This window comes from Electrophorus electricus, chromosome 6 (assembly GCF_013358815.1).
Source record: "Electrophorus electricus isolate fEleEle1 chromosome 6, fEleEle1.pri, whole genome shotgun sequence".
NCBI classification, from domain to species: domain Eukaryota; kingdom Metazoa; phylum Chordata; class Actinopteri; order Gymnotiformes; family Gymnotidae; genus Electrophorus; species Electrophorus electricus.
Genome location: NC_049540.1, coordinates 15,209,397 through 15,235,482, shown reverse-complemented (window position 1 = coordinate 15,235,482; position 26,086 = coordinate 15,209,397). Strand labels below are relative to the sequence as shown.

The following is a 26,086-nucleotide window of genomic DNA, read 5'->3' as shown; positions in this document are numbered from 1 at the left end:
GAGCATTTCCACACGCACAATGCAAAGGGAACTCAAGGGATTTGGACTTAACAGCTGTGTAGCCTTAAGAAAACCACTTGTCAGTGAGGCTAACCGGCAAAAAAGTCTTCAATTTGCTAGGGAGCATAAAGATTGGACTAGGGAGCAATGGAAGAAGGTCATGTGGTCTGATGAGTCCAGATTTACCTTGTTCCAGAGTGATGGGCGCATCAGGGTAAGAAGGGAGGCGGCTGAAGTGATGCACCCATCATGCCTAGTGCCTACTGTTCAAGCCTGTGAGGGCAGTGCTATGATCTGGGGTTGCTGCAGTTGGTCAGGTCTAGGTTCAGCAATGTTATGTGCCCAGAAAATGAGGTCATCTTAATATTCTGAATGACCAGGTTATTCCATCAATGGATTTTTTTCTTCCCTGGTGACACAGGTATCTTCCAAGATGACAATGCCATCAATACAAGATCTTGTGGAAAAATGAATGCAACTCTGGACAGAAATAAATGTTGTGACATTGCAGAAGCTTACGCAAAGGATGCCAAAGCGAATAATCAAAGCTAAAGCCGGTCCAACATAATATTAGCGACATAACCATCGAGTCAAAAGACTGCCAGGTTATCGGCCTTGGAAGATTAAAAAAGGTAAAGTCCTGCCTCCTGAGACTCAGCTGGCACACTCCGGTTGGCCGTTGTGATCCGAATGAAGAGTGACAGCTCGAACCGCCTGTGGAAACGATGAGGAAGCGATCGAACAACCAGGAGGGGGGGGGGGTGACATAAGCAGGCGCATAAACATGTAACAAGCAGTATTGCTTGCTATTTTTCTTAGTTAAAGCTTGCCACCAAATTGCACAGGCTACGTACACAGTAAGTTCAAAGCAAAATACTCAAAAAGTAATAATGATCTCGTTGTTAAGAGTTTAGTGAAGGATTTGGGAGTTTTACAAACAACAACATACTTTTCACTTTCAGTCAGAAATCTGTGCTGCTCCATGCATCTATCTCAAAAGGTTAACAAGAGGATGCAATCAAACAGTGCAAAATGGCCTGCACCACTTGCCAGACTTTTAAAAAAGTGTATGGGGGTGAGGGTATACATAACTAATGTGAAAGAAACTTCTCCAACTTGGGACCATTGCAAAGATTAGGAATATACTTTCCTCACATGATGCAGAAAAGCTAGTCCTTGCATTCATCACTTCAAGATTGGATTACTGTAATGCCTTACTATCTGACTGCACCATTAAATGCTTAAACAAGCTCCAGCTAGTTCAAAACGCAGCAGCGAGAGTTCTTACTAGAACTAGAAAATTTGATCACATTACTTCTATCTTAACTAGGTTACACTGGCTCACAGGAAATATTTTATTGATTATAAAATACTTCTAATAACCTACAAAGCATGGAATGGTATTTCCCCACAGTCCCTTAGTGAACTCTTAGTTCATTATCACCCACCATGTCTGCTTAGATCAAAAGGTGCAGGCTCTTTACTAGTACCCAGAATAAGAAAATCCACCACTGGCCTTTTCCTATAAAGCTCCTACACTATGGAATAACCTTCCTGTAAATATTTGAGACTCAGACACCATCTCAATATTTAAAACCAAGTTGAAAACCTATCTGTACAGTCAGGCATTTTCTTAACTACTTCCCATCTTGGGTAAAGGTGTAGATCTGGGGGTCCAAGGGCATTCAGAGTTATGGTAAACTAGGATGTTATGATGCTTTCACTTGTCCTCTATTTTGTCACTCAAGTTTGTTGGCTGAGTGCTGATGTTCCAGGGTTCCCTCAGGCCCGTGTTTCCTTCTGACTATCCTTTTAGCTGTGCGGCCATAGCTAGATCTGCCGGAGTACATCTTTACGCACCCTCGTATCTAGACATGCTTATTAATCTATTTTCTTTTTCTGCCGAGCTACACCTACCCCTGATATCATGTTTTTACTCAACCCATCTCAGCTTGCCATGACTCCTACCACCACCCACTGATGCCCCCCTGCTATAGCCCACCACATCTCCACCCCAGACAACTACTTCTACGTTGCCCTTGATGGACATTCTAATGCGAGATTTGTTTTGGACACATGCACACCATTGAAACCAGACTAGGACTTCTAGAAAACCAGAATAGACATTGATTACTTATTTCTTTGTTTTTTGTCTCTCTCACTACTTATTCTGCTCTTTATGGTTTATATTGTTGCTATTGGCTATTGTCTCTGTTGACAGCCAGAGGATGGGCCCCCCACCCCTTTTGTTTCCTCTCAGGTTTTCTTCCTCATGCTCCAGGGAGACTTTCCTTGCCACTGTTGTCTTTGGCTTGCTCACTGGGATTCTGCTTTTGGCAATATAGTGTATATCAGTATTTATATATACTGACAAATAATATGTAAGTCACTGGATAAGAGTGTCTGCTAAATGCTGAAAATGTATATCTATAAGAGTCACATGAGTAGTTTTGCACAAATTAATTGCAGTAACTCTTTGCATGCATTAAGATCATTATATGGAATGATGGTCTTCAGAACCTCATACATCACATTAGGATTCCTGTTTGCCAAATAATGTAAATGCAATGAGTGTTCTATACTGCCTATAATGACTGAGGAACTGACTCACTGTAAGTTAATGCAGAAACATAATTAGGGCAACCACCCATCTGTTCCACAGCCTCCACAAAATGGAGCCTGATACATGTGTGTTGTAACTGTGTACAGTTCTATGCCAAAGGACTTGGATGTGAAAAGTTATTGCAAGAATCCATATGTCAGATATACTCTTTCTGCAAAAAATTGTCTGTTATTAAGTTGCCATCATAGATGCACAATTGAGGCGTCATAGTTTAAAGCTTCAGGATCAAACATCTTCCTTTTCAGCTTTAATTCCAGGTTCCAAACATCCACCTGTAGCCTTCTGGTTCCTTTGTGCTGGTGGTTGATATCTTTAACTTCTGAGAAGCATACCATCTGTGCCTGTATCCTTTTAGGTCAGTCTTGCTAGGAATTGTACTATGTCTCATGTCAAATGACTCCTGCGTGTCACTATAATTAATTCTGAGATGAAAATTTCATTCTCAGTCTCTCTTATTCTTAACACTACACTAAGATGTATAGCCACACACTGAGTGGTCAGCTCAATTCAGTTCATATTTAATTACACAGCATTTTTTACAACTAGTTTTACAAGTCATCCTTACAGAAATGTAGGCCCCTTAAAAGCAATCCAAAGGCAAGAAACAACTCCTTGAGCTCTAGAGGAAGAAACCTTGGGAGGAACCAAGACTCAGAAGGGGAATCCATCCTCCTCCAGCTGATATATTTTGGCAAACTAAAGTTGTTTTGCTATAAACAGATAGGCCTTAAGAAATTACTAACAATCATTTGGTTGAGGTATTGAGATTCATCAGTGTGAATCAGTGAGTAGTTCTGATGAGTTTGTAAAGGAATCATTGAAACAGTTAAACATGCGAGCTGAGAGAGGTGGTTATGAACTACTCACTAAAGCCTCCATGATGCCCAGGCACAGTCTTTAATGTCATCAGGAGGGTGTGACGCATGCAAATGAGCCTTTCAGGCTCTGTGGCACATGCTGGCAGGTTCACATTGGTCACACTGGTCTGGAGGGCAGGCAAGCAGGAGACACAGACCCCAGAAGATAAAACAGCTTAGCTAAAAGGTAGATGGGAAGGTAGCACAGGCATGATGGCTCACTGAAACTCTGTGCTGTTATCAACAAATCCCAAAACATGTGAAAACAGCTGTAGCAACAGCACCCACATTTCAGTTTAACTTAATTCTCTATGCCCATGAACCCCACGATTGCCATTTGTCTAACAGGAAAACTAATTTTAAAGTTTGAATAAACAAGTGTCTGAGTCCCAGAGATTGATTGGAAGGTTATTCCAAAGATGGGAAAAACTACTAAAATGCTCTTCCGCTGTAACACTCATTCTACATATTAATAACCAATATCTTCTGATACAAGTAGGAGTGATGCTTCATAAGAAATCAGTTCACTTAGGTATTGAGGATCAAGGCCATCAAGGAGCTTCATATGTAACAATTTAGTGATCAATATGAAATGTCAGGCCATCAAGTATTAAAAATACCAGGCTAAAATGGCTCAACATTCTGGTTCTTGCAAGTACTCTAGCTGCCATATTCTGTACCAACTGAAGTTTGTCTAGACTCCTACTTGAACAGGTTACCAGGGCATTGCAATAGTACAATCATGAGATGATAGCACATTTCTTAGTTTTGCAATATTTTGTTGATGAATGAAGGCTCACTTAGTAATATGTACATGTGCTCTGAAGGACAGGTCACCAATAGTCACTTCCAAGATTATTCACATTTATGCCCAGTGCAACAAAGGCCATCAATATAGTCACAAAAGGCACTCTGTAGGAGAGATGTGACAAAATCAATGTACTTAGCTAGGCATTCACACAGCTGTGGTGACTGATAGATTAGCATTTTACACCAAAAACAAGCAACCCTCAGCATCTCACTAAAATCCATGACCCCTCTTGCCTGCATCCAGTAATTATGGTTCTCAGCATGAATTTTTTAACTTTGTGTCCAACAGCACTGAATCTTACTTATTTTCTTACCCATAGCATCACACGATTACAGCGATGATGCATGGTCAGGCTTAACTGCAGTTGTGTCAAGTGAAGAAGCAGAACAAATAATTAAGGAGCAACTTCATCTTTATTACCTAGCTGGTGCCCATTGTACAGACATTTACCCATCACAAAAGTTTTAGTTCATTCCTTTTTTCTCCTGCCTGCCATACACAAACTGAGCTAACATTTGTTAAATAATATGTTCATTCTCAAGTTATTTCTTCCTTCTGTAAATGACTGCTGGAATGGATGAATACAAGAACAGAAAAAAAAAAGAAAAAAAAAATTACAAAAAAGTGCAAACATGAGTTTCACAAAGTATACTATAGAAGGGACAATGATCAACAATGTCTGTTTACTAGCTATGCTTACAGATTGGAGAAAAGGAGCACGAAGTGAAAAAAAACAGTCCTGGTAATATAGTCAAGATACTGGACATGGCACACACCTTTTGGTCCAAGTACACAGGCATTTTTCCTGAAAATGATTAAATATGTTATTTTTTTGTCGTCACTTTAAATAGCCATCTTAAAAGATTTCAGTTTTCTATATTGTTGCCCTGGATTCAAGGTGAAATTAGATTATTAAATCATGGCAATACTGCACAGTATAGAACTAAAGGAAGTAGTCTGGTGTGCGGCGGGTCACATGTGGCTCTCCTCTGCGAGGTGCTGGGTCAAACTGCAGGCTGTTTAGAAAACAAAGTTAGCAGTGTTTCTCCATTAGCAGAAAGCAAATGCTTTAAATTACCTTATCAATGGCATGGAGGTTTCAACACTGCTAAGTTCACTTAACTGATGTGTTTTGACTACTAGGTACACCTGTTATAGTGAATTTGAAGCTGGAATCCACTACTGCTAATGTTACAAATTGGAAAAACATTCATTATAGTCAAAGTTTATGCCATATTATTAATTACTGCTAGTGTTTTAAATAACTTGAAAACGGCTTAAGAATTTAGTGTGACATTTAGCTGTATTAACAGTAATCCAAAAAAACTGACAAAATAAGATGTGAGAAGTCTGTGAGAGTGGCAGTAAGTCTGCCATGCTTGATATGTGATACCAAAAAGTTAAAGTTTTATATCACCTTTCTGAATTCACTATAGCTAATTAACAAATGTATATAGCTGTAAAACCCTGGAGAGTTCTTGTACTTAAACCTGAACTGTATACCTCTGTAAAATGTAATATTTCTAATCCAGTTAGCACATATCAGGTTATTTTGTTTATCAGATAACATTAATATTAAGAATGATATGATGTGAACAATATACAGAATTAATATAATTTTTCTGAAAAATTACGGTAAGCTTTTGAAAGACTTACAAAGAGTACTTCAGAGTGTCATCTAGCTCCATGATAGCTGCTTGATTTCCACATCGATAACAGTAGTTAGGTGCACTGAAAATTGTTACAACATTGCGATCATGGCACCAGTTGTAACCCTGAAAACAAAAGCATGTATTACTGCAGTGAATGGAATGCTATGTCAGTGCATCCAGAGACTCATGTGGGAAACTTTTATGGTTGGTTTTCAGTACATGCTTATAAAAGATCTGCTGGATGTGATTCACACATTTCAATAAGTTTGCCCATATAAACAAAATAATTCCTTGTTTCTTAAGACAATACTTTTTTCTGCATTAAAGACCCAGGGAACATATAAAACATTACAAAAAATTTTGTATGGCAAACTAGAGTGCTAGATTATAACATTTAGCAAGATTTTAATCAAAAACTAGAAGAAATGTAATAAATCACAGCTTAAAAAAAAAAAAAAAAAAACCACACGCAACCAAACTTGTTCTCAGCTAGGACTGATGAACCATCTTATATTCAAATGGATATGCTTGACTGATAGCCCACTGTCACAGACTTGAGCAGTGCTGAATTTATAATGGTGCAAGCACTGGGAATCTAATCATACATGTATGAACCAATGAGGATTTTGCAATTGAACTACATTTGAGCTTTTCTCTAGTTAACATCAGTGTAGCCTATGTTGGGTAAATTTTACCCAACATACAGACCATCAATTTTATAATGGAAGGGGAAAAACTTTGACTCAGTCCAGTAAATTGTTTTTTATCCAAATCATTGAACTTTGGAATGGTACTCATAGGACACTCTTTTGTGTGCCCAAAAGAGCAAGTGTAACCTAATTACAAAAATAAAAGGTGTTACAACATTGTTCTTGAGGCTTCATGTGTTTTAAAAGATTCTGATCTACCTACCTCCATCACGAGCTGATGTGCTCTAGAGACCAAGGTAAGGCCATTGGCATGGTTGAAGGTTTCAGATATGTCCTGCCCGAAGGTGTAGCCTGCACCTCTAGGGGAGATTCCCCAACCTCCACGGTCATCTGGGTCTGACCACAGCAAATCACACATGGGTCCCTGAAGAGAAGGGAGTGTTTAATGTATTATAATTTATAATATTGTAATATTTATAATTATAATTCACTCTTTCCAAAACACTTTTTTGAAGCTCTGTGTGGCTGTAAAGGCTAGAGTGCCAGAGAAGAACTTCATGTGTTTCTCCAATTCCAAGCCATAGCTCTGTATAGCTCTATACCTCGTGTGGTACTTCCTGCAAACGATCCAGTGCACGGATGTGATCCAGTGTGTCTATAGATGGTGACAGTCCCCCATGAAGACAGAATATCTGAAAAGAACAAGTTCATGATTTTTTCCCCCTCGCATAGACTCAACATGCAGTACATCTAAAAACTGCCGACTTGTTAAAATTTTACCAAATTAGAACATAAAAGGTACCTGGCCATCTACCAAAGCTGTAAGAGGAAGGTAATCAAAGAGGTCTGTGAAGTATTTCCAAACATTTGCATTGCCATATTTCCTTAGGCACTCATCATAAAAGCCATATACTTGTGTAATCTGTCTGCTTTCATGATTCCCTCTGAGAATTGTGATGCGCTCACGATACCTAACCTGAAAAAAAATTAAACATTTACTGAACACTTTTGCAAAACAAACAAAAAAATGCAGTATTTTATCCCAATACAAATAACCTTAAGTACCTTCAGAGCAACAAGCAGTGTGACTGTTTCCACAGAATAATAGCCTCGGTCCACATAGTCTCCCATGAAAAGGTAATTTGTGTCTGGTGACCTTCCTCCAATTCTGAACAGCTCCATTAGGTCATGAAACTGACCATGGACATCTCCACATACAGTTACTGGACATCGTACCTCTTGTACATTGGATTCCTTTGTCAGAATCTCCTTTGCCTGGCAGAAAGTAATAAAATTAGTCCATTAACCAAGCATCATAGTAAATAAGAAAACATTAAGATCATGCTCTAGTGCTTACAATTTGATAAAATGTTGATTTCAAAACATTCAAAATCCTACAAAAGAAAACCCATGGAATGGAATTTACACAACTTCTCATTATTTGCTCAAGGATTTATTGAACAGGCATATAAGCAAAACTTTCTAAATACATCCAATTCACTAAATTAAATAATAATCACATTCCAAAACTCAACATACAAACAAGGACACCTGATTTTTTTTTTCCTTCATATCTTCAGTGAAATATTTCATTTGAACAGACTGCAAGTGACAGCAGTATCAACCACTTTGCGTTCTGCTTCTATGTGAAATGAAATATCTCTATGTCAGTGGGTGATAGCAGCCTATACTTTTCCCAAAAAAAGAAGGGGAAAAAAAAGAAAACTGATTCTCTCACTTCTTGAGCAGTCTTTCATGAACCTGGACACCAACCAGAGAGCAAACTTCACTGCTGTACTCCAACACTGGTCCAACATGTTTGATCAGCCAACAGGTAGTGGCAAGATCCAGCTAGTGCCAGTGCTGCAGGGCACACTACAAAAACTACCACAGATAGTCGACAGGCCCACAATCTATAATTAGATAGGTGTACCAAAGGCTTCACAACTGCTATGATCCCCAATAAGCCTGCTTCTGAGAAAGGAAAACCAATCTAAAAAATTTTTTGTTCATTTCATACATGATCTATTCAACACCCTAACTCTTGCTGGAGTCTAGGTTGCCGCTGGATCTGTATGAGGCTGTATGTTTAATTTCCTCCATTACAGCAAAGGTCATGCTTTGAGTGTTTTCATTTGATAAGTCAAGTCAATGGTCAGTACATAATGAGTACAATCTACAACTTTATATGTCCTGAATGATAAATAATCTTCCAGAAAAAGCAGACAGAAACTACAGTTTTTACAGCTCTTTAAAGATGCTTTATGGCAGTTTGTTGTAAAGAACATGATACAAATTAAACAGAATTAAAAATTAACTGCTCAACCTTACAACCCTTACTTCAAAGACTACGAACCTGAATTCAATTTGTTCTGACCATTGTTTATTGCCCATTTAAAAGAAACCTACCAGACCCAGATGCGTACCTAAAAATTAAGATAATTACTCCTTTTATGCATAACCTTTGCCAGTCAAGGCAGTAATCGCTATATACTGTATGGCATTGATCTTGCAATTATGTCAACTACCAAGGAAAAAACATTAAATGACAAATAAATGGGTTAAAATAAGCACAATTTCTGGGCCTGATAAATTGCAAAGGAGATGTGCATGAGTCAACTTAGTGCAGCATGATACATGCAGAAAGTAAACAGCAAAAAAACAAAACCAAAAAAAAAAACTAAATAATGGTACCAATATACAAATAAATTATACAGAGATTAATCTCTTGGACAGGCAAAAAATATTGGTTGTAATTATCGGCTGAACATGCAAAATCAAACTACTGATGATTAATAATTTTGAATTTAAGATCAGCTGCTGATATATATTGTGCACATTATCTACCTGAGTGGTACCCACTCCCTACCAGCTCTGTACTTGACCTGTCATATATTGAAGTGGGCATTCCCCAGATTAAACTCTCCAAGGGTAGTTCATATGCCTGGGGCACTCAACTCTGCAGCTGACTCCCTGTCAATGCAGCAACTTGACCCTGGGGAAGAAATACTGTTAAGAATGCGACAGCTCCATCTACAAGAGAGCTGTATGCTAACCAACAGAAACTATTGTCTTGCTGGTGCAAGACTCTAAAGTACCACCAAGACATTGTGGAATCCCTGTGTTAAGTAAATGACTTTCCACAGTGAAAATCTGTGCGGTTTCCATTTCTGCTATACATGTGGGAGTAGACAGCTATTTAAGTTTTTGATCCAGCATATATAGTACAAAACTGGAACACCTTGAAGAACATGTAACACTGACTAACATTACTTGCTGTCACATGAACAACATAATCGAGAAAATGAACAACTGCAGAAAGTTTAGAGGGGATTTACAGATTAAGCAGGAAAGCAATAAAGTTAGGGACAATGACCGAGGCTCTTACCATTTCAGAGTTCCAAAAAAATCTATGTCTTTTCTTCCTAAGAAATATTAGTGCAATTATTGCAAAAATAATTTTTTTTGAAAGGTGGAATGCCCTTCACAAATAATGAATGTGATTTCCCCAGTATAATGGTCAAGTTAACCATCATAGCAATGACTGGGCATAAACCATCCAAATGGTTTGGTTCTTAGCTTTACTGTACTCACCCTCAGCACAGCACACACCCCCACATGCAACACATACACCCCCATACACACTCTCTCTCTCTGCTCAGTCACTAATGAAATTTACACTATAAAAAAAATTAGCAGATGAATTATTACTGAGTGCAACTGCAGATTCACATCGACTAAATAATAACCATAACATCGTGAATTTCAGTGGTAAATCTGTTCTACCCTCTACACACCAAACGCACAACAAGTGTGCAGTGATGTACTGGTACTACAAGTCTCCCTTCACTTAAGTTCTGAGTAAACCAACAGAAATGTAATCTGGTATCTTCTTTCTAGCCAAATAAATAAATCTATGTATAGTTAGTTGAACTTAGCTTATTCTCCAGCTTCTTATTCAAAATATCAAGTCTTTATCAAGAGTTTGTTTTGGGGGTTTTTTCAGTTTTTTAAACGGTTTCAATATGCTAAAGTCATAGAGTAATTCACTTTTGTGCATTTAGAGAAGGCAAGTACTTTACTAGTTTGGTTATTTCTTCTCCACTCCAGCTATGTTTCTGCTGCTCTTTCTTCTTTGCCCAGACCTGAATTTTCCATTTCAAGGTCAAATTGGAAACATCACTGTTTTTAAAAATTAATTAATTAACAAAATCACCTTCAAGGATACAACAGTGAACAGTGCTGAAATGCTATTTTATCTTGTTTAAACGCTCTCACTAGACGTTAGGTAGCCTGTTCCCCTCACTGGGTTATCAGAATGATAGCAATGGAAATCAAGTGTGTGTGAGTGCATGTATATTTGCATCTGAACATAATAGTTTTTAAGTCGTTAATTGAACTTTACACCAGTGTATAAGCTGTGCTGAAATTTCAGCTGTTATGTGAACCGCTAAAACTAACCTGGCAGTCATCACATGTGCTGCGCTGATGCAAATCGCTGTTGTGCTATTTTCAGGCTGGATTTGTGATTGAATTGGATTGATTTCCTTAAAAATCTCTTCACTGATATCCAACCCAGCATTTTTAGTGATATCCACCCAAATCTGATACATCATAGCGGACCTCCAACACCAAGTGCTGAATTCATTGTGCACGGCACATTTTATACTATTGACACAGGCAGGTTACAGGTGAGTTTTTCTTAAGACCACTTTTTGACTGGCAATAGTCTCTGCAAAAATGGACTGGTTAGTTGCAAGCACTTCCTATTGCACCGAAACATGATGGAAGCCCAATTTCTGATGCCACCTTATGAACTAATCAATCCTCTCTACTTAAAAATGATGTCACCAACCTGTCAACCAGTTGATCAATGTGTCTGTGTGAGATCTTGAATGAGCAGCACTCACTTTTTAACCATGTTCAAGCATGTGTGTCAATTACTAAATCTATTCATCAAACTGACCAGTTCTTTGTTTAATGTTTGTCTTTTAAAACAGTGGACACTATGTGGTAAGCAATTCAACTAAATGTCTTTCAGCATCATGGGCTAGTGGGTTCTTAGAGGGTTCCCACTTGCTGATATTGGTGCAACAGCCAATTTGCCTTCATCCACATTCACGAGATTTTATAGGATCAATGGCGCTTCTATCCTGTTGGCTCACTGACAGGTTCTGGAGGTCACCAAGGTCACCAAGGTCACCAAGAAAGGTTCCAGATTGGGGATAAATTGGCATTTGCTCTGTGCTTGAAAACGGCTCTGTCTGTGAATTGTTCAGAGACAATCCGAGAGGCTTGCAGATCATTCGCAGAGTCCCGAAAAATATCTAACAAGCTAAATATCTGAACATGTCAGCAAGTCCAAATCCTGTAGTGTGAAAAGTGTTGCAACAAGGTTATGACTAGTAGTGAGTGAGATGCCAAGCTACAGCCCATGAGACCACAACATATGGAGAAACCTGGGGCAGGAGTTTGGTCAACATGGATGGCTACAAGTAAATACACACGAAGTATCCAAGAAAGATGCCAGACAGGGGAGCTTGTATCTATCTATAGATTATATGATAAAAATGTAAAAACATTACTTTTCAGAGAAAACAGTCCCATGATATCGCATAATTCTGTGTAATCTCTCACGTGTTTTCGTGATAAAGCGTAGTTTGGAGGCCAGACATTCTCATCGGACACTGAAACATCTTGTGTGTCGCCGACAAGTCATGTAGTGTGCAAACCACAACGACTTCCAAGATTCCCGTTTACAAGATAAAGAGTTGTGTAGTACAGCGATCTGACGCCTGTGAATTTTCTGCAGTGTGTCCATGACTTTAGGCTAAGCCACCCTCTGGTGTCATGAATCAGTTCTAAAACTAGTTACAAACATACGATGAATACATATTTGTAGCTCAGCGGTGTGACTACTGATTACTGTCAGCTGAGAATACTGTAATTAAAACACACACAGGAAGCCCAGTAGGATGAAGACTTTAAAAAAATAAGAGCCACATGTATGTAATCCACCACTTTGTGTAAATATCAACAGTGTACAATATGATTCAATTAAAATATATTACAATATAAATGTTGGTCGAGTTGTTTTACATGTCAGTTGAAGCTCTCAAATCACTTATTTGGCAATTATTATAATACTGGCTCAACGACTGCTTGACAAGGTATCTGTCAGCACAGAACATAGCGAGTTTTATAACTAGGACAGTATCATGTTACGATTTATCCTGTTAGAAACCTGTCTAAAAAAATGCAATCATGCCCTGCAAACAGATTTTCTAATTGTTCAGATACAATGGATTGTTACAGGAAACAAAACCATAACAAACCTTAACCAGCATCGTGAATAAAAACACGGCACTTGGAAATACACGATTTGATCAATTTAGCAAACGAATGACTATAAAAGACAGCGCCATTTTGAGGATCCACGCAGTCAACAAGAGCTCTATCCAGTAATTTAAGTGAACAAAGGAAACTTGAATAAAATCTTTACAAAGCCAAAGTGAATGTACGCCGTTCCAACGCGATATAACGTTACATGTTAAATGGTTCAGTAGCTAACCATACAGCATAGCTCATGGCATCTTTGAGCTAGCCAGCGTTATCGATCTAAACCGCCAGCATTAAGCTTTAGCTGGATGTTCTCCAGGCCCCTGCTAGACTTACGATTGTCACTGACCAGATAAAGCGCCAGTAAAGCAACGGTTCTGAATGAACTAGCACAAGCTACTTAGCGCTAGCAAGTCCGAGAATGTTAACCTAGCTAGATAGCTACTAATCGCTATGCATTGTCACTGCGCGAATAACTATCCGGTTCAAGAGTGAATTTTATTTGTGAATTAAGTTAAACTATTTCGGACACATTGTGGTAAAGTTGTAGTGTATTATGGTAACAACTGTTTAGAAACCTTCCGGCGCCATCTTATAATTCAGTTCACTTGGCTAGCTAGCCAGCTGTGGAGGCACAATTTGTTTCAGATTGCCGTATTTTAAGTTTGGAACCAGTCATTATTACAAAAATAACAATTCTCCTATATTGTTATACATACCTTCTCACAGAGCGTTTTGACCTGATTTTCCGTCAGCTGTTTGCACTCATTAAGCTGCTCGATCCATTGATCAAGTTCCTTCGTAAACGCCTTTTCATCCATATCTGTTCTGTTAACTTAGCTATTTTTCAATCGATATATATACTAATTTTATTACAAATAAAACCTCTTGCTTTCGCAGCCCTTATCCACTTTCCGAGAATGTCCACTCTCTTAAGTGTGATTACTCTGAGGGTTTCATGTGGCTGCTACTCTTTAATTTTTATAATTTAAAAAATTGCCAAATTGGACCAGGAAACACTAAGACGTAAGTCCTCACTGTCTTACCCTGAGCCCCACCCAGCCTCCTTCATAGAGCCTGTACTGTGTAGAAGCCCTAATTGGTCATACGCAAAAGATCCCGTTTTTCTTTTTCGTTGTTTAACAACCAGATTTTAGCTGGCTACGCCTCAACTGAAATCGTCCAAAACTAAAAGGGATTTGTTCTTAGTTTTAGTACTTGCAAGCGTAGTTTTGTAGTGTTTCTTCTGTTATTCTTCTCTGTTGAGATTATCAAATGTTAAGATCAGCAGTCGAATTATATTGATTCCCCAGTGTGGAATTTTAGGGAATCTTAAGATTCAAATAAAACGGCAAGGTAAACTAATTAGTGAATATTTTCACCACAAAACAACACGACCACAATCGAACTAATTATGACCTGTTTTGGGTATACTTTATTTTTCCTTTCTCCTTCCCTGAATATTTTTTCTTTCTTAACTTGTAAAACTGAAATTAATCAATAAAGCTATTGAACATGGCAGGTATACGTTCCGTCAATTGATGCTTTTTGTTTTGCATTTAAAACTAAAAGACAGCACACCGTTTTCGTCTTTTTTCTGTTGAAAGAGTACGAAAAAGAAAAGACCCCAATATCCAATTCTGATTGAGCCTAATATATTTATTCTGAAGTAAATACCTTTGTTTTTAACCCCTCTTTATCGTTAACTAAACAAAATAAATACATTTGAAAAATACATTAACAAAACTGGCCGTCAAACCCTGTCGCCGATGAGCGATGTACTTGAGTAAACTGTGATCCGTGGGCGGATGCACATTGGTGTTGAACTATATACGGTTTCGGGACGTCGCCAAAAAGATGCGCGCGCATTTTGGCAACAGCAGTGGAGATTGTGTCACATTATATCCACATTATTGATCTCATTTCACAGTGATGACGCGTATAAGATAGAGCTTTTGAATTTTGTAACGAAAGATGATATCAGAAAGATGTGCGCTCATTATGGGGTAGTGGTAAGTGGAGATTTATGTAATTGACCCACAGTGGTGATTCCATTTCTAACAGCTAATTTAGTTCATAAAAGATAATATATCAAGACTGTATGTGCGAAGTCAAAACCTTATTCCACTTTATCCTTACACAATTATTTTGCATATACATAGGCATTTAGATTGAATAAGATCCTTTAGAAATAAAAGTCTTGCAGTACTGGTGGAATATACTTTAAGACTCTACAAATAAATTTATCATGTTACACACCATATTGATCAGCCCCAAAAGTGAACATCTTATTTGGAGACCTGGCTAATTTGACCTTGTCATGTAACTAGTAGTATTTAAACCAGGGCTTGTCAGTTGACACTCCCCTGCCACATCTGATCCCCTTTCCTTGTTTTATTTGTGTGTGCGTGCACTGAAGAGTTTAACATGTTGTTTAGTTTTCAGTATACTAGGACTGCAATCTATGTTCGCTTAGCCACTTGGAGTCAGCATATTATCGTTGTGATTAGCATGTAACTTGTGAACAATGTTATTCACTGGTATTTAGCTTTTCAGCTCTTATGTGCTAAAATGTCTATGTGTTGTCCTTGGTATATGTGATATATATAACTTCACAGCCAGATAAACATTTTCCTAACATCAAGACTCTGAAGAGTCTTTGTCCGCATGTTTTTGTCCGCATGTTTATTAATATTGCAAGGAAAGGTGAAACTAAAATTCCAAAAAACATACTCAAAACTATTCATTATCTTTCAGTATTCTTGCTTTTAAATTGTCATGTCTTTGAATACATTTCAATTTGACTGTAGACTTCCTCTTGTAGCACTTGAATGATTGATTGGAATCCTCAACAGGATTCTCTTTATCCTTAACTGAATTCTACTTTACATTAATGCCAACCCTTCCAGGAGCTGTTTTTCACCTGGGTTCTGATGAAAAGATGAGCTATGTTTCCAGGGCAAATGATTTTATGACTTTCCTTTAAAATGTCTTATGCTATTCAATGGGCCTTTCTTCATAGAGGGTGTGGACTTCTAGGAATGCAACATAAATTATCACAATCATCTGATTTCATTGGAGGCTCAACAGAATCAGAAATGACTTTCGGAAAAATCTCTTTTGTGGACAGAGATTTCCTGATGTATGTTTGTCTTTTCTCAGTCCTGGGAACACAGTTTTGCCATTTGTAGAATACACAATCCATGTTCACTTTTCCTGCAGGAAATGGGAGTTTCTGTACTATAGGATTGATGCCTGTTGATGTGTTGAGGAAAGAAAGCACAAGCAAGTCTCCTTCAAACTTGGCTAATAGAAGTTATGATAGTAAATTGCTAAACTTTTTAAATTTAGAATATTTTACATTATTTTTGGAAAAGTGTCAACATGTTTGAACAGAGCATCTTCTATTACTTCTTTGAAATGTATATTTGTTTGAGTCTGCTTCTATTTTTTTTAACTTAGTTGTGACAAAACAGCATACCACTGTATTTTTTGCTTTTAGATCCACACATCACCTTACATTAATTTGTAATCGATATGTACATTAATCCTATCTGGGTTGAGGAGCATTTGATTCAGTTAGTACAAGAATAAATGTTATGATCGCCCAAGCCTCATATATTGTGTTTTTGTGTCCTTGACTAGGTAGAACATGTGACTCCAAGATGCAAAATTTTGGAAATATGTCATGATATCTGACATTTTGTACATGACCACATGGCTGTATGCCATGTATTACTTGTATGAGTGCAGTTTCACCTTAGTATAAATACAAGGCTTCTCAATCAAATAAATAAAGATATATGGTCTCTGAACTGGTGGCCATTTCAACAAGTCTTCCCAGTCTATGAGTTTGTAGGTATTTGGGAGAATTTCACCTGGTGGTAGGGTAAATTTGCTAATATAACTGATATGATCCTAAAAATAAAGTTGCTTTTCATAGGTTATTAGATTAGATTTTATCATTATTGCAAGACTTATTTTGAAGGAATTTATTAATTCAGTCTAAATTAATTAAAAAAAAATATGTCAAGCTATTGTATGTGTCAAAGTATGAGTCCACTTTTTTTTATTCTTACACAATGATGATACATATACACAGGCATTTCGATTTAATAAAGTCCTTAATAAGGTCAGTAGAATGGCATACTTGGTGAAGTAATTCCTATCGTAGTACGAATTTAGCATGTTGTGTTTTAAAAAACACAAAATGGTGTTAGAGAAAAAGGTCTGAACATAAGCAGAGAAAGACATAATATTAATGCTGCTTGAGGATGACCCAGATGTGTGTGGATCAGCCAAATATCTTTATAAGTGAAGGGAAAATCCAAAATTGTAGTCAAAAACCAGGCCAAGGTCAAAACCAACCCTATAAAATTATCAGATTAAAGGTACATCTGAAGAGAAGCCAAAACAGTCCAAAATAGAGCCAGAGAGAGCAGTCTAGCAGGCAACCAAATCTAAAAGGAAAAATCCAAAAAACAAAGTCAGGTAGTAGCAAAACTTGTCAATACACGAGGAGTATGTTAACACAAGAATACCATTCAGTATGCTCAGGGAACAGATGCAATACTTCATACATTCCCCAACACAAAGGACTTAAATACTGCTAGAAAACTTTCACATCAGTATTCTGGGACAATTATCTCTCCTGGGGATTCTGGGGAATGTAGTGAGGAACCCTGGTGTTAGCTTCATTGGTTAGGGCTACTGGAGGTCGAGCCAGCCAAGGCACGAGGATGCCCATGATGACCTGGGCGAATCCCTGGCGCTGGAGGATGGAGAAATTCTAGAATGCTCATGGGCACTGACATGTCTGCGGTGCCAATCCATATGCTGTCCATGAGGACGTCCCTTGGGCGAGGTGCTGGCCTGTCAGGGAATCGCCAACGAAAGTCCTCCACTAGAAAATGGTGCAGGATGTTTCTGGCAGGAACCCAGCTCTGTTCCTTGGGACCATATCCCTCCCAGTCTACCAAGTAATGTAGGGCACCATTGTGTCTTTGCAGTTTAGCAAATTTGGTGCATGGCATAAACAGGGGATCCATTTACATCTATTGGTGGGGGTTGTGTCTCATCAGACATGACCTCGTCCAATGAACCTGCCAAGACAGGCTTGAGAAGGGAGACATGAAAAGAACAAGAAACTCAAAATCTAGGAGGTAAGTCTAACTGGTAAGTAACATCATTGATCTTTCTTAGGATCTTGAATGAACCTATGACCTTCAGGTTAAGTTTTATACACCCTTCTGACATACAAAAATCATGGGTTGATAGCCAAACTCTGTCCTCAGGGTGGTATAACAGTGTTCTGCCACAATGATCGTCTGCCATCTCATTTTTACACGGCAGGACAGCTTCAATATGTTCATTAGTTTCCTCTCAGACCTTTTTACTTCATTGCAGGAATTTCTGATGTTATAGCTGTTCACTGAGCAATGGGAGGATTAGAAGTCCTGGTTCTATGAGTCATGCGTTCACACAGGAGCTGGTCCAAACGAATGGACAGGGTGATGAGTTAATCAAGGTTAATGGTTAAGGAGGGCTGGGTGGGAACCACAGGAAAGCTTGGCCCCTAGTACGCCAGTCCATATACCGTTATCAGATGGATCAATGATGTCACCTACAGGGTGGACTTGCTGGAGAGTAGTCACGCATGATTGGCCTTCCATGTCTCTGCCCTGAAGTCAGTGGTCATTGAGCCCCTGAATGATGACATCACCACTGCCTGAACTCTTCCACTGGAGCTGGATGGAAGCCCTGCATACCGAGTGAGTGCCCTGCTCAGCTCCTAGAGGACAGTAGCTGCAGTACTAGGTAGACTGGGAGAGGTACAGTCTGGAAGTTGGGTGCTGCATCACAGATCCTGGATCTTGACCTGATTGCCTCCTTCCACTGTGTGTATCCATCCGAGTCTGCACTACATCAGCTGGGCAGGCCATGTTCCCAGAGGTGTTCAGGATGCTTGAGAGGGGGTCCTGTTACTATGCACCGGCACCCAGCCAGAGTGTATTCACACACACTCACCTACTTTGTTCACAATCCCTAGTTTATTAATCACCTTCAGCTTTACCTTGTTTCTGTTTCTGCCTATTTAAAGCCCACAGGTACCTACATCCAGTGCTGCCCATTGCTCCAAAACTATCTTATCTATCTTGTCCAAGCCCACAGCTGCCAAGTTAGAGATTACTGCCAGCACTTTTGCTTCTGCTTTCTTTTGTTTGCTTTTGCGCACTCAACACTGTGCCACTTTATTTTGATGGGGAATGAAGAAACTCTATTGCTGCCTCTGCAGTCTCTCCCTACCCGGAGCTTGAGAGATCTGTGTAGTATCATAGCTGTTCCTGGGACTGTTATGTGTGGAAATAGTACTTTACAAATACAAATCACAAATGTTTTAAATGCATGTTTTAAACTAAACTATAAAGCTCCAAATCACAGAAATGATTTTGTTAAAATGATCAATAAGCACAAAAGACTATTAGGCCCTATCACTAGGATAAATATGGACGCACGCTGAAAATGTAGATTCTTTAGTCTGGGAATGAGAAAATGTAATAAAATATAACTAAAGGTTGTTTTGCTTTCAGCATCCTGTATAGTTGTCTTTTATCTGTTTTTTCTAATTTCATTTATACTAATTTCATTTATTCTGATAGAATAAAGTTCCTGTGTATAATCCTCATTTGAAGGTATAATTTGATAATATACACTCACCATCCACTTTATTAGGTACGTCTTGCTAGTACCAGGCTGGACACCCTTTTGCTTTCAGAACTGCCTTAATCCATTGTGGCATAGATTCAACAAGAGTTTTGGTCGTATTGACATGATGCTGCAAATGTATACATCCTTAAAATGTATGTGTTAAAGGTGCTCTACTGGACTTAGATATGGTGACTGTTGATGCCATTTGAGTACAGTGAACTCACTGTTATGTTAAAGAAACCAGTTTATATATTTCACTATGTTTGTGAACCAAACACTTTGGTAAACCTTCAAACACCAAAACAGTTGGTTCATATGAGTAAATGTTTTCACGAGTTGAAAAATCTCCAAAATCAGACATCAAATATGATATCTGATTTAGGGCCATATTATTTCTTTATGCAGTGCTTTAGGTCAAATTTTACCTCATTACAAAGAGAGCTGAGATTGTTCTGAACATTTTGATATGAAACATATAGGTATCGTGCTAAAAGTAAGTACCTTTAAAGTGAATTTAAGAAACTGCAAAAACCGAAAGCTGGAAGTAGCTATAAAGTAGGTCATGAAAGGATGGATATGGCCAGCAACAATACTCAGGTAGGCTGTCACATTTAAATGAAGCTCAAATGATATTAAAGGGCCCAAGATGTACCAAGAAAATATCCCCCATTCCATTACACAACCACCACTAGCCTGAACTACAAGACAGGATGGATCCATGATCATGTTGTTTATGCCAAATTCAGACCCAAGAATCCAAATGTCACAGCAGAAATCAAGACTTCCAATTGTCTATAGTCCAATTTTGGTAAGCCTGTGCAAATTGTAGCCTTAGTTGCCTGTTCTTAGCTGACAGGAGTGGCTGCTGGTGTGGTCTTCTGCTGCTGTAGCCCATCGGCTTCAAGGTTTGACATGCTGTACATTCAGAAATGCTCTTCTGCATACATCAGTTGTAATGAGTGGTTATTTAAGATATTGTTGCCTTTGTATAAGCTCTAACCAATCTGGCCATTTTCCTCTGACTTTTGACATCAACAAGGCATTTTTGCCCAAAGAACTGTCGCTCACTAGATATTTTCTTGTTTTTGGTCCATTCTCTGTAAAATATGTACATGGGTGATGTGTGTGTAGATCAGCAGTTTCTGAAATATTCAGACCAGCTCACCTAGCACCAACAATCATGCCACATCCAAATTCACTTAAATCACCTTTCTTTCCAATCCTGATGCTGGGTTTGAACTTCAGCAGGTTTTCTTGACCATGTCTACTTACCTAAATGCACTGAGTTGCTGCTATGTGATTGGCTGATATTTGCATTAACAAGCAGTTGAACAGGTGTACCTAAAAAAGTGACTGGGGAGTGTAAAAATACTTTTGACTCAAGGACAGTTTTAGACTACCTGTTGAACTGGGGCACATACATAATTAAAAGGAACACAAACCAAACTCTATCTTGCCAGTGAGTTGAAGAGGCAGAATTGTGCATATGCTTTTGTTTTATAAAGGCTCACACCTTCTCCCTGTTCTGTTGCTTCTTTTTTATGCTCTTTCTTACTGTTTCTAGTTGTTCTGCACCTGCTTTCACTCTTTCTCTATGTTCTTAATTCTCTTTGTAGTCTTGTTGCCTGCTCATTTTCTGAGTGCTCCCCTTTGCTAACATAACATGCCTTTGCTAAATTAAGTAGCTAATGCCTTTGTTTTAGAAGTCTAATACACTATATTGCCTAAAAGTGCCTTCGCACACATATGAATTTGAGTAAAATCACAATCTTAATCCATAAGGTTTAATATGATGTCTGCCCACCCTTTGCAGCTCTAACAGCTTCTACTCATCTAGGAAGGCTTTCCACAAGGTTTAGGAGTGTGTTTATGGGAATTTTTGACCATTCTTCCAGAAGTGCATTTGTGAGGGCAGACACTGATGTTGGACAAAAAAATCCCCATCCCCATCCCCATCCCCAAACTGTTCCCACAAAACTGAGACCATGAAATTGTCCAAAATCTCTTGGTATGCTGAAGCATTAACAGTTCCTTTCAACTAAGGAGCCCAACTCCTGAAAAACAACCCCACACCATAACTCCTCCTCCACCACACTTGGCATAATGCAGTCAGACAAGTACTGTTCTCCTGGTAACTACCAAACCCAGACTCATCCATTGGACTGCCAGATGGAGAAGCATGATTCGTTACTCCAGAAAACATGTCTTCACTCCTCTAGAATCCAGTGGTGGCGTGCTTTACACCACTACATGAAATTTGGAGGAATGTAGCGATTGACTCTGCAGAAAGTTGGTGACCTCTGCGCACTATGCACCTTTGTATCCGCTGACACGGCTCTGTCATTTTACACAGCCTACAACTTTATGGCTGAGTTACTGTCATTCCCAATTGCTTCCACTTTGTTATAATACCACTTACAGTTGACTGTGGAATATTTAGTAGCGAGGAAATTTCATGACTGGACTTGTTGCCCAGATGGCATCCTATCAGGGTACCATGCTGGAATTCACTGAGTTCCTGAGAGCGACCCATTCTTTCACAAATGTTTGTAGAAGCAGACTGTATGCCTAGGTGCTTGGTTTTATACACCTGTGGTGATGGAAGTGATTGGAACACCTGAATTCAATTATTTGGATGGGTGAGTGAATACTTTTGGCAATATAGCGTATGTGTTTTTGGTAGGTTAAGAAGTTATAAGTGGCTAGTCTTAAAATGTATGCATTATCAATATCTGTTCCCTTGGAACAGGGAAGGTCAATGATGAAATCTAATGCAATGTCAGACCAAGGTCTTTCAAGCACGGGAAGTGGCATGAGTTCTCCTGCAGCGAGGGTCTTAAGTGTCTTGCTCTGACTGCAGACAGAACATGACGAAACATAGCGGTGAACGCCACTTGTCATATTCTCTCACCAATACCAGTTAGCTAGGAGCTGACGTGTACGTGTCTCCCCTGGATGACCCGTAGTGAGGGAGGAATGAGCCCATGCTAACAAATGGTTCCGGCAAGAAGCAGGTATGTAACGCTTACCCATCGGGCATTCCATTGGGGTGACAGTTCCTTGTGTGGCTTGTTCTATCTCCTCATCAATTTCCCATCTGATAGATGCCAAGTGAACTCAGGTAGATAAAATGGTTTCTTTCACCTCTGTTGTCTCCTTATGCTCCCCTAGATGGACGCAGGATAGGGCATCAGCTTTCGTATTGTAAGTTCCTGGACGATACATAATCTTGAAGTTAAACCTGGAAAAGAACAATGACCATTGGGCTTGGCAGGGGTTCAGTTGTCATGTCATATTCAGTTGTCATACGCATATACTCTAGATTCCTATGGTCCATGATTACTAAAAAGGGATGATTAGCCCCCTCCAGTCAATTCTTCCATTCCTCCAGGGCTAATTTAATGGCCAACAGTTCGTGTTCTCCTATCCCATAATTTTGTTCTGCAGGGGACAGTTTTCTAGAAAAGTATGCCATGGGATGGAGTTTGTCCCCATTAAGCCTCTGAAAAAGAATGGCTCTGATACCGATGTAAGAAGCAACAGCTTCTATTATAAATGGGACCGTCGGATCCAGGTGTCTAAGGATGAGAGCTTTTAATCTGATGAATGTGCTCTCACCTGCTTGATTCCAACTAAGTTTATTAGAGGACCCTTTAAGGAGGGCTGTGAGGGGCCTGCTATACTGCTGAAGTTTCTTATGAAGCATTGATAAAAGTTTGCAATTACCCAGGAAACTCTGTAGCCTTTTGATGGTAGTGGGCACTAGCCAATGAAGGATGGCTTCTATTTTTTTGTCAACCATTTCCTTTCCTATAGCTTACTACATACCCCAGCAATGTCATAGTAGTGGTATGGAACTCACATTTCTCCCCCTTCACATACAGTCCATTCTCCAGGAGAATTTTCAATACCGATCTAATATGGATGTGTGTCTGAAGGTTGGGTGAGTAAATGAGGATGCCATCGATATAAGCGATTACATATCTCCCCATTACCGTTTCAAGGACATCATTAGTGAAGGATTGAAACACAGATGGTGTGAGGCTGAGACCGTATGGAATCACCTTGTACTCATAGTGTCCTTTTGTGGTGATGAAGATGGTCTTCCACTCATCTCCCTTCTTGATCCATCTAAGGTTGTAAACACTACTGAGGTCTAATTTTGTGAAGAATTTTGCCTCTTGTAGCTGTTCCAGGGCGACGGGGATGAGGAGTAGTGGGTAAGCATACTTCTTGGAGATCAGGTTAAGATTACGGTAATCGATGCAAGGGTGAAGGCCGCCGTCATCTTTACAAAGAAGAAACCTGATGCCAGGGGGGAAGTGGAGGGCTGAATGAAACCTTGCCTCAATACCTCTTCTATATACTGTTACATGGCTCTCTCTTCTACTTGAGAGATATATGCATGCCTTGGGTAAGGTAGCACCCTCCAGGAGTTCAATAGAGCAATCACAGGAATGGTGAGGGGGCAACAGGCTAGCTTTCTTCTTGCTAGCAAGGTCCTGATATTCTTGAGGAGGAAAAAAAAAACCCGGGTCGTCAGCAGGACTCTCAACCGTCGTGGAGCAGAGTTTAAGTGTGGGTAAGGTCAAACAGTTCCTATGACAATAAGCCAATCACTGAGTTATCTCCTTCTGGGGCCATGATATACTTGGATTATGTTGTTCCAGCCATGGAAGGCACAGAATGACTGGGAATGAAGAGACTTGTGGGACAAGAAAAGAGATGAGTTCAGAGTGGAGTGCACTGCAGGGTGAGTTTAACAGGTGTAGTGCAGAGAGATATGGTCCTAGCCCCTACGGATGATCCGTCCAAAGTGGCCAGGTGAAGGGTCTTGGGTAATGGCTCTACAGGGATGTTTAGGTCTTGTACAAGATGGGCAAGAATGAAGTTGCCCTCTGCCCAGCAATCAACTAGGGCTGTGAAAATGAATGATGGAGTGTGAGATTCAACATACATTAGCAACATGAATAATTTAGCAACCATACTAAGTTTGTGCAGGGTCATTACCTGAGCTTGTGGGGTGGAAGTCTTGCTTCCTCTATGATTTTGTGACACATTACGGTTGGGTTTGAGACAACATTCCCTGACCAGATGACCTGCTGATCCACAGTAAAGACATAGACCTTCTTGGTACCAGTGCCGTCGCTCCTCCTCAGATAAGGGAGAGGAGTCACATTGCATTGACTCCACCATGTGTTCTCATCTAAATTCTGATCTAGGATGGGGGTAGTTGGAGCAAGTATTACCGGATTTCCGTGGTCTTCATTCCTGGAGGTAATTATCCAGATGGATTGCCAGAAAAATAAGTTCGTCCAACTTGAGCTCATGCAAAAACTTGCAATTAAGGCCATCTCTAAATTGTACATTTAAAGCTGCTTCGTTTCACTCACTACCTGCAGCTATAGTGCGGAACTCGTGTGCATAGTCAGCTACAGTTTGGTTGCTTTGGCGTAATTTGATTAGCAATTCTCTGCTTGCTCTTCCCTCATGTGGATGATCAAAAACTGCCATAAATAGAGTGATAAACTCATTGTATGAAGAGGTTTGTACACTCTCTTATATAACGGTAACCCAATCTAGCACCTTGTCTGATAGATGAGAGGTAAGGAACAAAATCTTATCTTGACTAGAGCAGGGGGGAAATGCTTTTGAAGCATATGGAGCATTGTAGTAGAAAACTCTGATACCTTTCAGGGGAGCCGTCGTATTTCTCAGGCTTACTCACTGGGAAGGTTGGTTGAGAACTGGTGACCGCAGTAGCTGAAACCAGTGTGGGGGTGAACTGGGTAGAAGGAGTTGTCATCTGTAGCCTGGAGGTAAGTTCCCTGAGACAATGACTGAGTTCAGACATTTGTGTTTGTTGATCTGCCTGTTGTTTAGCCATCATGTCCATAGACCGTGTGAAACCTCAAGCACCTGTAGGTGCTGATTGAGTAGCTGGTTTGTAAGAGCCTCCTTCAATGCCTCCGAATCCACCGTGTGCATGTTGGTTAAGTATTCTGTGATGGGTTGGGCAAAATCAGATGCTTGTGGATATGAAACAGGAGGTTGATTTACTCGTAGTTCAGGGGTTGAGAAATAATTCAGGATGACGACCAAAAGTGCATATAAAAGGAAAATTGAAATCTTAGAGAATAACACAGTCTGAGTCAGAAACCAGAAGACCAATCACAAAATTAACAAGGCAGAAAATACAAGAGGGGCAGGCTAAATACAACAACAAGGAATACAAAGACAGGGTGCAGTACACAGAAAGACTATCCAAAATAATGCTCAGTATGCTTTAGTAAACTATCAGCAACTTCATAATGATTGAGAGTTTAAAACAGTCTTATATACAACAAGAGTCAGGACACACAGGTGAGTTCAATATTGACACTGATCTGATTGGACACCTCTGATTGGTTGACTCGTTGACCAGGTGACAAATGGGTTGCTGGGTA

General features: G+C 39.4%; 1 protein-coding gene across 1 annotated transcript; it reads right to left on the bottom strand.

The window, feature by feature from the left end:
- Positions 1 to 4,685: 4,685 nt before the first annotated feature.
- Positions 4,686 to 14,010, bottom strand: ppp2cab (protein phosphatase 2 catalytic subunit alpha b). The gene is made up of 7 exons (XM_027011012.2): positions 13,652 to 14,010; positions 7,659 to 7,868; positions 7,396 to 7,569; positions 7,196 to 7,285; positions 6,856 to 7,017; positions 5,948 to 6,066; positions 4,686 to 5,307 (listed from the first exon to the last, which is right to left on the bottom strand). Exons 1-7 carry the CDS (start codon positions 13,751 to 13,753, stop codon positions 5,235 to 5,237), a joined length of 930 nt encoding a protein of 309 aa, XP_026866813.1. The 5' UTR covers positions 13,754 to 14,010; the 3' UTR covers positions 4,686 to 5,234.
- Positions 14,011 to 26,086: the final 12,076 nt, after the last annotated feature.

Coding starts and splice junctions, on each gene's coding strand:
- ppp2cab (XM_027011012.2), bottom strand. CDS start 13,753: ATGGATGAAAAGGCGTTTACGAAGGAACTTGATCAATGGATCGAGCAG. Junction 7,286..7,395: donor CAGCTTTGGTAGATGGCCAG/GTACCTTTTATG, acceptor TGTTCTTTTCAG/ATATTCTGTCTTCATGGGGG. Junction 7,018..7,195: donor TGCAGGAAGTACCACACGAG/GTATAGAGCTAT, acceptor CCTTCTCTTCAG/GGACCCATGTGTGATTTGCT.